At 44.8% G+C, this 12586-nt stretch overlaps 1 protein-coding gene across 1 annotated transcript; it reads right to left on the reverse strand.

Moving 5' to 3' along the window:
- Positions 1-7171: 7171 nt before the first annotated feature.
- On the reverse strand, positions 7172-11465 carry SF3B4 (splicing factor 3b subunit 4). The gene is made up of 6 exons (XM_014865433.3): positions 11317-11465; positions 10748-10876; positions 9941-10483; positions 9421-9627; positions 7786-7959; positions 7172-7583 (listed from the first exon to the last, which is right to left on the reverse strand). Exons 1-6 carry the CDS (start codon positions 11348-11350, stop codon positions 7396-7398), a joined length of 1275 nt encoding a protein of 424 aa, XP_014720919.1. The 5' UTR covers positions 11351-11465; the 3' UTR covers positions 7172-7395.
- Between the last annotated feature and the right edge of the window lie 1121 nt (positions 11466-12586).

A 12586-nucleotide genomic window follows, 5' to 3' on the forward strand; every position in this document is an offset into this window, starting at 1 on the left:
TAAATATGTTAATTTTTTCAATTAGGTTATGGCCAAGTCCTGCTGGCAGGGAGCCTTTTCTTCTCTTTAAGGTGAGTTTGCATACTCTCCACTTAACCGTTACTTGCTAAAATAGAAATCTTGTACTGTACTCTTAGAAAGGTTGTACATATTTTTCAAGTTCTGAGGAAAGACTTCATCATCTTTCATGGGAACCACGGACCTACACACCTTACCAGCCACTCCTTCACAGTCCCCTTTGCTGGGTCCGCTAACATTGGAGTACCTGGGGACTCAGTCCAGGGCCCTTCCTCCCTTCCACCTACTCTATTCTCCTTGGTCACCTCAAGTAGTCCCGTGACTTTCCTGCTATCTATATGTTAATGATTCCCACATTTATATCTCCAGTCCAGACCTTTCTACCAAGCCCAAACTCAAAATCTCCATCTGTCAATTCAACATCACCACGTGGATACCTCATAAGCATCTCATACGTAACAGATCCATAAACAAAATTCTGATCCAAGTCTTCCTCATCTCTTCATCAAGGTGTTTGGGCCAAAAACCTTGGGGTTGTCCTTGTTTCCTTTCTTTTTCTTGTCCCCACAGCAGCAAGTCTTGTCAAGCCTACCTTCAAAATATGTTCTGAATCTGCCACTTCTCCACCACTGCCCCCATTCGAAGCTGCCATTGTCTCTCCTTAGCGACTGCAACAGCCTCTGGTTTCCCTACTTCCGATCCTGTGCCCCTAAAACCCACTATTCTCATCAGTCAGGGTGATCTTCTAAAAACAAATCAAATCTAATCCAGCAAAAACTCTCCCAAGAGAAACAAGTGCATTTGTCCCACAAAAAAGACAAGTACGAATATTTACATAGCAGGTTTATTCATAATATTCAAATGTGTATCAGCCAAAGAATGGTTAAACTTGGATAAAACAAATTGTGGTGTATTCCTATGGGGATACTATATAACACATTTTTAAAAGACCAAACTACATTATGCAACAGCTTACGAGGACCTCACAAAATATTGAGCAAAAGAAGCCAGACCAAAAAGAATATATACTATATGATTCCATTTATATAAAGTTCAAGAAAAAACAACATGCCACAACTAGAAGGACCCACAACTAAAATATATACAATTATGTACTGGGGGGACCTGGGGAGAAAAAGCAGAAGAAAAAATAAAGAGAAGAAAAAACAAATTAATCTACAGTGACAGAGAAAATAGTGGTTACCTCTGAGGTGGAAATTGACTGTGAAGAGGTGCAAAGGAGCCTTCTGGGTGCTGGAAATGTGCTACATCTTGATCTAAATGGTGTTTAAAAGGTGCATACATATGTAAAAACCCACTTAAGATCTGTGTGTCTTTCTGAATATATGTTATATTGCAATTTTCTTTAAAAGTTTTAATGAGGGGCCGGCTCCAGCAGTTAAGTTAGCACATTCCGTTTCTCGGCGGCCCGGGGTTCGCTGGTTCAGATCCCGGGTGCGGACATGGCACCGCTTGGCATGCCATGCTGTGGTAGGCATCCCACATATAAAGTAGAGGAAGATGGGCACGGATGTGAGCTCAGGGCCAGGCTTCCTCAGCAAAAAGAGGAGGACTGGCAGTAGTTAGCTGAGGGCTAATCTTCCTCAAAAAGTTTTAATGAGATCTTACCACTCCCCTTTCTTCAAATCCTCCAGTGACTTCCATTATACTAAGAATTAAAGCCGGACTCCTAATCAAAGCCTAAGAGGCCCTGCACGATCTGGGCCCTGCCTGCCTGCCCAGTCCCCTTGCCCATGTCTCTCCCAGGCTTCAACTCTGCCTCAGACTCACTGCTTTCCTTGCTGTGCCTCCAGCATGCCCAGCACATGCCCATCAGATGACCTGGGCACTGGAGGGTCCTGCTGCCTGGAACTCCCTTCTCCCAGATCTTTGCCTTATCATTCAGGTCTCTACTCAAAAGTCGCCTGCCAGACCACCCTTCTAAAAGAACTACATCCCTCCCCACTCCTCGGTCCCTATCATATCACACTGCCTTATTTTTTTTTCTTACAACATATCCCGATCTAAAATTATGATTTTTGTTTACTTTTTTATTTTTTTGTCTTCTCCTACTTAGATTGTCAGTTCTAAGGAAGCGAGGACCTCATCTGGCATACTTACTGCTACATCCCCAGTATCCATTAAGTAAACACTTAATGAAGGATTATTCCAAATAAGTTAAATATTACCTCTAGTGTATGTGATAAATGTCTTCTTACTCCCACTAAGTATGAGTTAGTATTCTAACTAATAGGTAAAGAATTTGTTTGAAAGAATATAAACGAATTACCCACTGAGAGTTGCCCTATTTTTTAGTCTAGACTTATTCCTATCCCCTAGACTCAGCTCTTCTCCACAAATTGCTTATATTGGGTGGGGGTGATAATGGGTGTATGGTAATTATGGTTAACATTGTTAGAGCATTTACCTGACGTGGGCACTTTTCTGACAACTTTACATTGATTGACTCACCCACCTCCCCATTAACCCTATGAGATGAACACCATTTGCAGATGATGAGTTTGGGGCACTGATTGGTCAAGAAACTTGATACAACCGCACAACTCAGAAGTGGCAAAACGAGGATTTGAACACAAGCAATATACATTCAGAGCCCATATTCTTTTTAAATGCAGCCATTTTAAGTGTATAGGTCTATGAGTTTTAACAAATGTATACACCCATGTGAGCACCCCCTTGATCAAGATAAGAAACATTTCCTTTGCTCCCAAAAGTTCCCTCATGCCCCTCTGCAGTCAATCGCCTCATCCTTGGCAACTGATCTTTCTGCCACCAGAAAGTAGATTAGTCTTTTCTAGAGTTTCATGTAAGTAGATCCATACAGTATAGAGGTCTCTGGCTTCATAGCTCGGGGTTTCAGAGCTTTCCGGGGTTTTTAACCATGTCCTTATACTGCTTCCTGGCGTAGCTTCTCTCCCCACTTGCCCATCAAATTGGCTACCCCTCAACATCAGCCACCCACTATATTTTATCACTGCTTCTACCCACCCCACTCCAAGCACAAGAGATTGTCAGGATGGGGAGGGTAAAGAGAGACAAAACAGGGGCTGGCGTAGTGGTTAAGTTCATGTGCTCCGCTTCAGAGGCCAGGGATTCGCGGGTCCGGATCCCAGGTGCAGATCTACACACCATTCATCAAGCCATGCTGTGGCAGCATGCCACATACAAAATAGAGGAAGACTGGCACAGATGTTAGCACAGGCACAGTCTTCCTCGGCAAAAAAAGACAGAGGGACAAAACAGGATCAATGTCAGCACCTCTAAGATACCATAAAGTCCCAGTGAGAGATGCTAACAAGTGAAGCATCAAAATTCCTATCTTTTAGGAGCTTATAATCCAGTTAAAGACAGGAGGTATCTTAGATAGAAAATCGGTAAGTAGCAAAGCAAAACATTCATTCATTCAACAAGTACTTATTCAGTAAATATAATGTAGTATAATGTGACTAAGCAATTGGCTCTGGAGCTCAGATCTTGGTTCAATTACTGCATCCACTACTTCTTAGCATGTGACCTTGGTCAAGTAATTTAATATCAGTTTTCTGATCTTAAATTGAGGGTATAACAAAACCTACCTCAGGGAGTTGTGAGGATTAACTGAGAAAATGCATATAAAACACTTAGTATAGTACCTGGCACATAGTAAGAGTTCAGTAAATATTAGCTCTTATTATTTTTACAATTATTGCATATGCCAGGCACCTTTCAACACTCTCGAGACATACAGATCAATAAAATGAAATCCTTTAAGGGTTCTTAAGAGATTCAGTTTAATGCAGAGATACTTGGATTGGGATCCACGATCCTCCTGGAATTTTTGCTTCAGGATATTGGATATATATGCATTTTTCTTGGGTAGGGTCCCTAGTTTTTGTCATATTCTCGAAGGACTGTCTACGGCCCACAAAACACGAAGGACCCAAGATCTAGAGCATGCATTCTCAGTGGGGGTGATATTGCCCCCAAGGGGTCAAAAATTCATTTGAGGGGGTGGGAATCTTATATCACAATAGTTCATGTCCCTCCAAAGGGCCATAGTAAACTGATACACAGCACATATGTGAAATTAAAATTTCATGCATGGGGGAGGACAATTAGGAAAAAATGTCTTCTTAGGGGAGGAGATTAAAAAAAAAAAAAAGGTTGAGAAATCCTGATTTTGTGAATAACAAACAGGTATGTGAACTGAAGTACCTAAGTGTACAAGCAATACTAGCTCTGTTCTGAGAATTGCTGAGCACCAGTCTGAAAGAGTTCAAGGGCAGAGATGAAGGGGAATTTGAGGCAGTCAAACTTAATGACTAGAGGAGGCACTCAAAAATTGTTGTTGAATGAATGAAAGCTCAGAGATTCTGAGAATGAATGCCTGAGAAAATAGTGGGTCCAAAGAGAGAAGTAGGGAATTCAGCAAAGGCACTAATTTACTCTGTGATGGTGTGCATTCATCAACATGATATCAGGTAACAGCCAAAAATACCATGCAGGAGCAGGGCCGGCCTGTGACCGAGTGGTTAAGTTTGCGCGCTCCGCTGCGGCGGCCCAGGCTTTCACCAGTTCAGATCCTGGGCACAGACACGGCACCGCTCATCGAGCCATGCTGAGGTGGCATCCCACATGCCACAACTGAAAGGACTCACAACTAAAAATACACAACTATGTACCAGGGGGCTTTGGAGAAAGGAAAAATAAAATCTTAAAAAAAAAAAATACCATGCAGGAGCTTAAGTGGAAAAACAAGCTAGAAATTTGAGAATCCTCGGCATAAAGGTAACAGTAGTTAAAGTCTCATCACAGATCAGTTAAAAGAGTCAATTCATTTGATAGAAGACAGGGAGGTAGAAGGGACACAGAGACTGAAACAAAGCTTCCACCACCTGGGACTGCTCTAGTGCTGGCCTCTGGCACCTGAGGCCAGGAGCCAGCTGTTAGCTGTGCCAGGTTCCAAGTTTCCTGGAACCTCATCTTATAACCACATCAAAGCAGCTTTATAACAGAGCTCTGTTTGAAATTAAGAGGTCAGTAAATCCCATTATGATTCAAAAGCCTGGCATCTTGAACCATTCATGATGAAATGTCATGTCTAATCTTTCTCAAGATTCTGACCTATATAACAAGACACCCACTAGACGACCCCACCTCTATGTCTCACAACTCACCTCAAAGTCAACATATTCAAAATTGAACTTACCATTTCTATCCCACCCCCCAAAATTCTTCCTGCTGCACACTCTCATTCTTGATTCCACTCTCCCTTTCATTCACTATCCAATCTAATACCAAGTCCTACTATTTTGCCTTTTAAATATCTCACCAATGCATCTCTTCCTCTTCATCCTTGCTCCTTTCACAGCCCTCACTTAGGACGTCATTCATCTCTCACCTGAATTATTGCCAGATGCATAACTTGTTACCCCACCCTCACTTTATCTCCCTCAAATCTACTCTCTACACTACTACCATGGTTCTAAAACACAAATCTGTCACTCTCTTCCTTAAATCCTTACTGTGGCTTCCCGTTATGCATAACAGCCTCCAACCAGGGTGCCTTGACAATGGTGCTCAGATATTAATTCCCTCAGCACTTTGGGCTGCTAGGCAGACTGGGACACGAGAATTCCTGAGCCAGCAGCCTCCCGCCTGAAGCAGCCGTACCCCTTTACCTCAGTGCACTCTCTCGAATGGTTCTGTGCTGTGATGTGATAAGCCTGAGCAGCACTGATCTGTGGGAGCTCCCTAACTGGCTCTGACATCATCCTGCCTCCTGCACCAAACAGCTTTAGCACATCCATCTCTGCTTCTGCTCACAAACACTCCATCCACCTGGAAGGAGCTTCCTCTTCATCTTTGCCCGGAACTTTCTACCCTTCCTTTAACGTTATATTCAAGTATCACTTTTTTCTTAGGAACTTTTCTTGGACTTTCATGCCGGGTTAGATACTCTTGCTCATCTCTCAAAATATTTTGTTTCATAATACTCTTACACTCTTACTCTGTCTTTTAATACTCTCATAATATCCCCCTTAGTAACAACTGGACAGTAGAACTGCCTTCTCATCTTTGCATCTTCAGCTGCCTCCAGCACACAGCCCTTGTAGGTACGTTACATGAAAGAGAACGATGCAAAAGAACGAGAGGGCCAGGCTCACCTTTTCTTGCCTAGAATTTAGGAAAGTTCATGGTTACATAAGCTAAAGAGAGCGCTTCAAGAAGGGAGTAACAGGATTAAATGAAGAAAATGACAAAAAAAAAAAAGGCCATTAGATTTGGTCTAGTTACTGAAAGTCTTTGAGCACAGATTTCAACGTCATGGAAATCAGTTTGGAAGGACTAAGAATGAGAAAAAATATAGGAATAAGATACAAATCCCTTATGCGAGATGTTTGGTGGTAAAGAATGGAAGAAAAGGAAGGTTTACCAAGTTCCTACTATCCCAATTCCAACTGCTTTTGCAATTATGTAAGACATTTATAGGTTACATAGAAAATAACATTAACATAGCATGCTCAGAGAAATCTAACTTCCCTCTGTATCCCCTCCCCGACCCAGTGCTACCAATTTCCATTAGTTTTTGGTTTATCCTTCTATTTTTTAAAATATAAACAAACACAGATGTGATGTGCCCCCCTTAGATAAGGTAGCACACTATGCCTTCTGTTCTGCATGGTACTTTATATATCCTAGAGATCTCTCCAAAACAGTATGCAGTCTCCCTCCTTCCTTCTTACTGCTGCTCAGTACTCTGTTGTGTGGATTTAGCAGTTTATTCAACCAGTCCCTTAACAATGGATATGTGAGTTGTTCCAATCTACTGTTAATACAAATAGTGCTAAAATAAATAGCTTTGTATATGTTACTCTGTATTTTTGCCACCATATCTCCAGGAACTTCTGTTCTCACTTATTCACAATAACCCTGTACCGTAAATATTGGGTCTTCATCTTATAAACTAAATGTATAAGCCTGACGTAAGAAACAAGTCTTGCAGTACACAGTGGTCCGGCAATTGCAACAGCACATTACAGAATAAGCCTTTAAAATGTCTGATAAACACCCTCACTCCTACCTTACCGTTCTTCTCCCAATATACTGACATCTCTTCTTAGAGAAAAAGAGAAGTTACTTTGCCAAAGAAAACATTACAAAGAATAAACAAGGAGTTTAGTTTTATTTTCTCTGTGCATTTGCAAAACACTTAGGACCAATATAGAAAACAATAAAACCCCCTGTGAAAAAAATTACACTTAAAAAAAAAAAGGCTTGAGAAGGAGTAGTGCTTTAGCCCCAGAGAGCTACAGCAGATTGGTCCAAACTGAAAAGATACTGGGAAGATATAAGAGGAGGAAAAAGAATGAGAAATTACTGAGGGAGAGGGCCTCGAAGCGGGCCACGAGGGGGAACTGGAGGCCGGGGAGTGGGTCTGGGTGGAGGGAGGGGTCCTCGCTGGTAGCCATAGGGTGGGGGTCGTGGAGGGCCAGTGTATCCATGAGGGGGCATCAGTGGAGGAGGTCCACGCATACCATGTGGAGGCATAGGACCTGGGTGACCTGCAGGAAGAGAAAGGAAAGTTAATAAAAAGAAGAAATAGGAGACAGTTGACATTGGGAAAATGTAGGGAGAGGACAGACAGGGAGACTGTCTGTAAAAGTAAAAAGAAAAAGAAAAAACATCAGGAGACGTGGGGTGTGACAAAGGAAGCTGCAAGAATATGATAGGTGACAACGAAGGAGGTGGCTAGAGCCTACTCACCCATGGGAGAGCCAAACGGAGGCCCTCGGGGGGGCATGCCCATTGGAGGAGGTCCAGGATGAGGCATTCCAGGGGGTGGTCGGGGTGGTGGCTGCCCCCCAGAGCCTGGGGGCCCAGCGTGCGGGTGTCCTAAGCCATGAGGGCCATGGTGAGCCAGCTGCATCTGAGACATCCCTGTGAGAACAAAACAGACACAAAGAGAAAGGAGATAAAAGTAAGATAAGAGAAGAAAGTCAAGAAAATAGAGAAAGGAGGAGAACAAAATGGAGAAAGAAGTGACATGAGGAAGAGAAGAGTACGTAAAATAAAGCTGGTAAAAAGTGTCCCTGTCCTTGACCCCATTCCAATGGTACAAACCAACCAACTACTCAACCAACTCCTCACCCACTTCACTTGCTCTTTTCATGACTCAGGCATTCTAACAAAGGAGTGATTATTCTAGTGACAGGATTTGAGAAGGTAGAAGAAATACTGTCTCGAGAAGGATCTAATTCTAAAGGATGAATAAAAATTTTTCACGTGGACAAGAGAGTGGGAATAGAACATCCCAGGCAGAAAAGATTAGCATATGCAAATCAGAGGTGTGTCAAATGGCACAGTATATTCCAGGAAAACAAGTAACTCAGTAAGAAGGGGCAGCATGCAGTCATAGGAGTAATGGGCAGGGGCTAGATCACAGAATACTATGGTAACAAGTCTGGGTTTCACTCTGTAGGTAAAAGGGAGCAACAGAAGAATTTTGAGCAAGGTTGTGTGTGAACATCTGTGTTTTAGAAAAATTACCCTGTGAAAGTGGATCAAAGGTAGAGAACACTGGAGTCAAAATGTCAGTTAGGAAATTACTAGGATAAATTAGGTATGAAATTGTGAGAATATGCAGGCCTGAACTAGGGCACTGGCTGTAGGGGCTGATGCCAAAGATATTAATAAGACTTGGTATTAAAAATGGGGTAATAGGGAATAGTCAAACATAGCTCCCAGATTTCTGAATTAGGTGCCTGAAAACCAAGTATACTACAGGAAGAATAGATTTGAAGGGGAGGGGTAGAAAAATGGAGCTGTCTCTTAAGTAGCAGGATTAAGGATCTGAAATATTAATAACGATAGACCAGAGATACAGATCCAGGAAATATCAGTGTACAAGTAATGGAACTATGCAGAACAGAGAACCAAGCACAAAAACCTAGGGACAAGCAAAGAAAAAGAAGTTTATTGAGGTGGCTGTGAATGAGGAGTCAGAGATAGATGGAGAATCCAGAAAAACCAAAGGAGACAAGATTTCCAAACAGGAGGACATGGCTGGTTTCAAGTACAGCAAAAGTCAAACCAGATAAGGAGCAGAAGTGTCCCCTAGATCGGGCCCGTAGGTCACTGCAGTGAAAGGAGGTCAGAGAGAATGGAAGTAAAAGTTAAGGAAACAAAAACACAGCAAGCATAGATTACTCCTTGGAAAAACTTAAATAAGAAACAGAGACAAGGTGGTAGTTGTTAAAGTAAACAGAGTAAAGAATTTTGTGTCTGTTTTTGTAAATGAATGTCCGAAGGAAAGGAGAGTTCTGGGACTATCTATTATTGTTGAAGGACAAAAAGCAGCAACCAAGCTCATCCCTCCCTTTCCCAGCAAAGAACACCCACCTGGATGGGGCATCCCACCAGGTGGAAACGGGTGAGGATGTGAGTGTCCATGTCCAGGATGTCCAGCTCCTGGGGTTCCTGCTGATGGGGGGCCATGTCCTCCAGCCCCAGGAGGCATAGGTGGTGGGGGCATGGCTGGGGGTATCCCAGGTGGAAGGGCTCCAGGAGGTGGCACTGGAGGTGGGAAAGAGCCAGGTGGAGGCATGCCTATAGAGAGAATGGAAGAAGAGTGAATGATAGTGAGGAGAGACTGTCTTTAGAGAGCCTGTTCCAATCTCCAGGCAGGATAGGATGAGCTCCTTTCCCCTCCTCGAAGCTCTCTAAAGCCAGAAGCAACGTTAGGCAACTCATACAACTTCAACCTCCTGGAGAAATTCAACAACTTTCTTCCCCACCACAACCATCACCCTCAACCCCCTTCTCATGATCCACTGACTCAATGTCCCACTTTATCAAGTTCTTTTTCCTGCCCCTCCCCTCCCAAACCCAAGACAAACATATTTTCAATCAAAAGCTTTACCTGGTGGAGGAAGCCCAGACCCCAGTGATGATACCACAGGATTGGGGGCAGAGGGTGGAGGGGGTGCATCTGCAAACAGCTGATGGGGGCGGTCAGCCTGGGAGAGCGGGTTCTGGGCTGCCAGAAGTCGTTCGGCTGCTGAGCCATGGCGTTCACCCTTGGAGTCCTTCTTAAAGGCATAGGACACAGTGATAGGGCGGTTACAGAGGTACTGCCCATTCATGGCCTCAATTGCTGCATCCGAAGCATCAAACGAAGCAAAATTAATAAAGGCATAACCTTTGGAGTTGCCTGTGTCAGGGTCCCGCATAATCTTGGGGGTTTGTAAAATGACACCAAAGGCACTGAAAGTATCATAAAGTAGCTTCTCATCAATCTCTGGGTCCAAGTTCCCAATGAAAATGTTGGCACCCACATCCAGGTTTTTGTTGTGAGCTGACGCCTTGTTCACTCGTATTGGTTTCCCATAGAGTTTGATCATGTTCATGATCTTAATGGCATAGTCAGCATCTTCCTCACTCAAGAATTCCACAAAGCCATAGCCTGGGAAAGCAGAAGAGAGGAGGTTAACAACTTACATGAATTGATTCAAAATGGGGTCTACCTCATTCACCTCCAAAAGCACACACAATAAGAAATAATAACCTCATTTCCATTGAGAATGGTTCCAGAAACAAACTGTGAGCCAGGCTTAAGAGAAAGAAATCTTTAGGTTGCTCATTGCAAAACAGTTGTGAATACTGCTGGGGCCCTCCAGAAGCAGTCTGTCCCCTCAATACATAAACGCACCTCTTGCCATGCACTCACCTTGGTGCTGACCAGTGACTCTATCCTTTGGCATGTGGGTGTTGACTACTGGCCCTGCCTGGAGAAATAGCTCCCACAGCAGTGGTTCGCTAACTTTCTCGTCCAGGCCCCCCACGTACACCGTGGCATCTAGAGGGCGGGAACAGGAGGTTAGGGCAGAGATGAGAGTATGACAGGAAAGAGAGTGACAGGAATATGAAAATGGAACCCAGGTGGAGGAATTGGGAGCGGAGATGGGGCATAGGAGCAAAAAGGACAAAGACGTTAGATTAAGCCCTTACATCTCCCTCTTTCCAGGAACTGGAGAACCTTCTGAAGTCTAAGAGTTCTGCCGCAAATTCCTTTTGAATTTCTTTTTGGAGCGGGAAGGCGGCAGAGGATTGGACATAAAAAGCATCACACCTACAGGCCTCAGCCTGCACTCAGCCACTCCGCCCCCAGCGGGCACCGGGGCCGCTCTCGCGCCCTCTGCGGTGGTCCCGTCTCCCGCCACGGTGGAAACGCTGCTGGCCATAGTGGGGACCTCCCAGCCCCCCTAGGTCCATTCCGAGCTCGTCCCCTCCAGTTACCCTGGTTCCGCTCGGAGATCGGCCCGGCCGCCATGGCGAAAGAGAACCCGCCGTCTCCAGGCAGCGACTCCGCCCTCTGACCTCAGTCACTACTTCCACTTCCGGGGCGAAGGCGTACGGGAGGCGGTGGGCGGGGCCGCGGCGGGTTGGGTGGAAGGGAACCTGAAACGGCCGCGGCCATCTTGGGAGCCGCCGAGACTTGGGGCGTCTCTCATGACGGAGTGTCCCGGTTCCTGGCGCTGCCCCGAGGTGCCGCTGCGAGCGGTCAGGGCCGAGAAAGCGGAACGGAATCGCTCAGACCGTCTAAAAGCAGTGCTAGACGTCAAAGGGCTACGCTGCTCCCAAAATTGTAAATTCGAAACCTACAAGAACAAAACTTTACTTTTCATATATTTTGTAGCCAAGTGAACCTTTTGTTCCCCAGAGAAGGGTCTGCTGGGGAATCCCCTCCCCCACCGCAAGGACGCGGCTGCCTTCGAGCCGCGTTTGGGCCGATTCGGCCTCACCGCCTGGGCCTGGGCTTCAGGTATTCCATTTTCCCTCAGGGGACGGCGTTACGGAATGTCTAAGCTGGAGCGACGTCTGACTTCCCCGAGTTGTTATTGCATATGGGGGTGAGGGGAACCTGGGGCTCCGAGATGGAGCGCGCCCAAAGCTGAGGGGCAGTTGACACTGAAGCCCGGAGTCCCCAGTCTCAACTTAACACACCCCCGGCCCCAGCAACAACACCTTGGTGTGCTTTTGTCCCATCTTGCCCCTAAATGGGAGGCAGAGAAAAGAGAATCCTTTTCCTGAATTGCACGTGAATTCTGCAGAGCCTCAGCTGACACATACCTTTACTTCCTTAGCAACAATATGGTGGGTGCCTTCTTCTTGGGTGACACCCACCCTCCACCCACCACTTACTTATCTGGGATGCTTTATTCAGACACAAGAAACAATGCCAGCGATGTGTATAAATACTGTGCTTTAATGAACTCCTTAATAGAAATGTCACTACAAAAATACACAATTGGAAGAGACAGGGTGTCTCCCATATACACCCCATGCCCATAGAAAACCATAAAGGAAGAAATAGAAACTGGAATTAAAGAAGCTGCAAGAGGAGGTGATGAATGAAGTCTGTAGGCCATCTTGGGACTGCTGAACAGCATCTCTGATCTCACAATTTAACAGTTGGATATCCAAAAGGCATGCAATTTCCCTGAAACAAAGAGGCGATCATACTCTGGATTGTTTCTTAATTCTTCAAATCACAAGAAACAAATGA

This window comes from Equus asinus, chromosome 25 (genome assembly GCF_041296235.1).
Source record: "Equus asinus isolate D_3611 breed Donkey chromosome 25, EquAss-T2T_v2, whole genome shotgun sequence".
Classification (NCBI taxonomy): domain Eukaryota; kingdom Metazoa; phylum Chordata; class Mammalia; order Perissodactyla; family Equidae; genus Equus; species Equus asinus.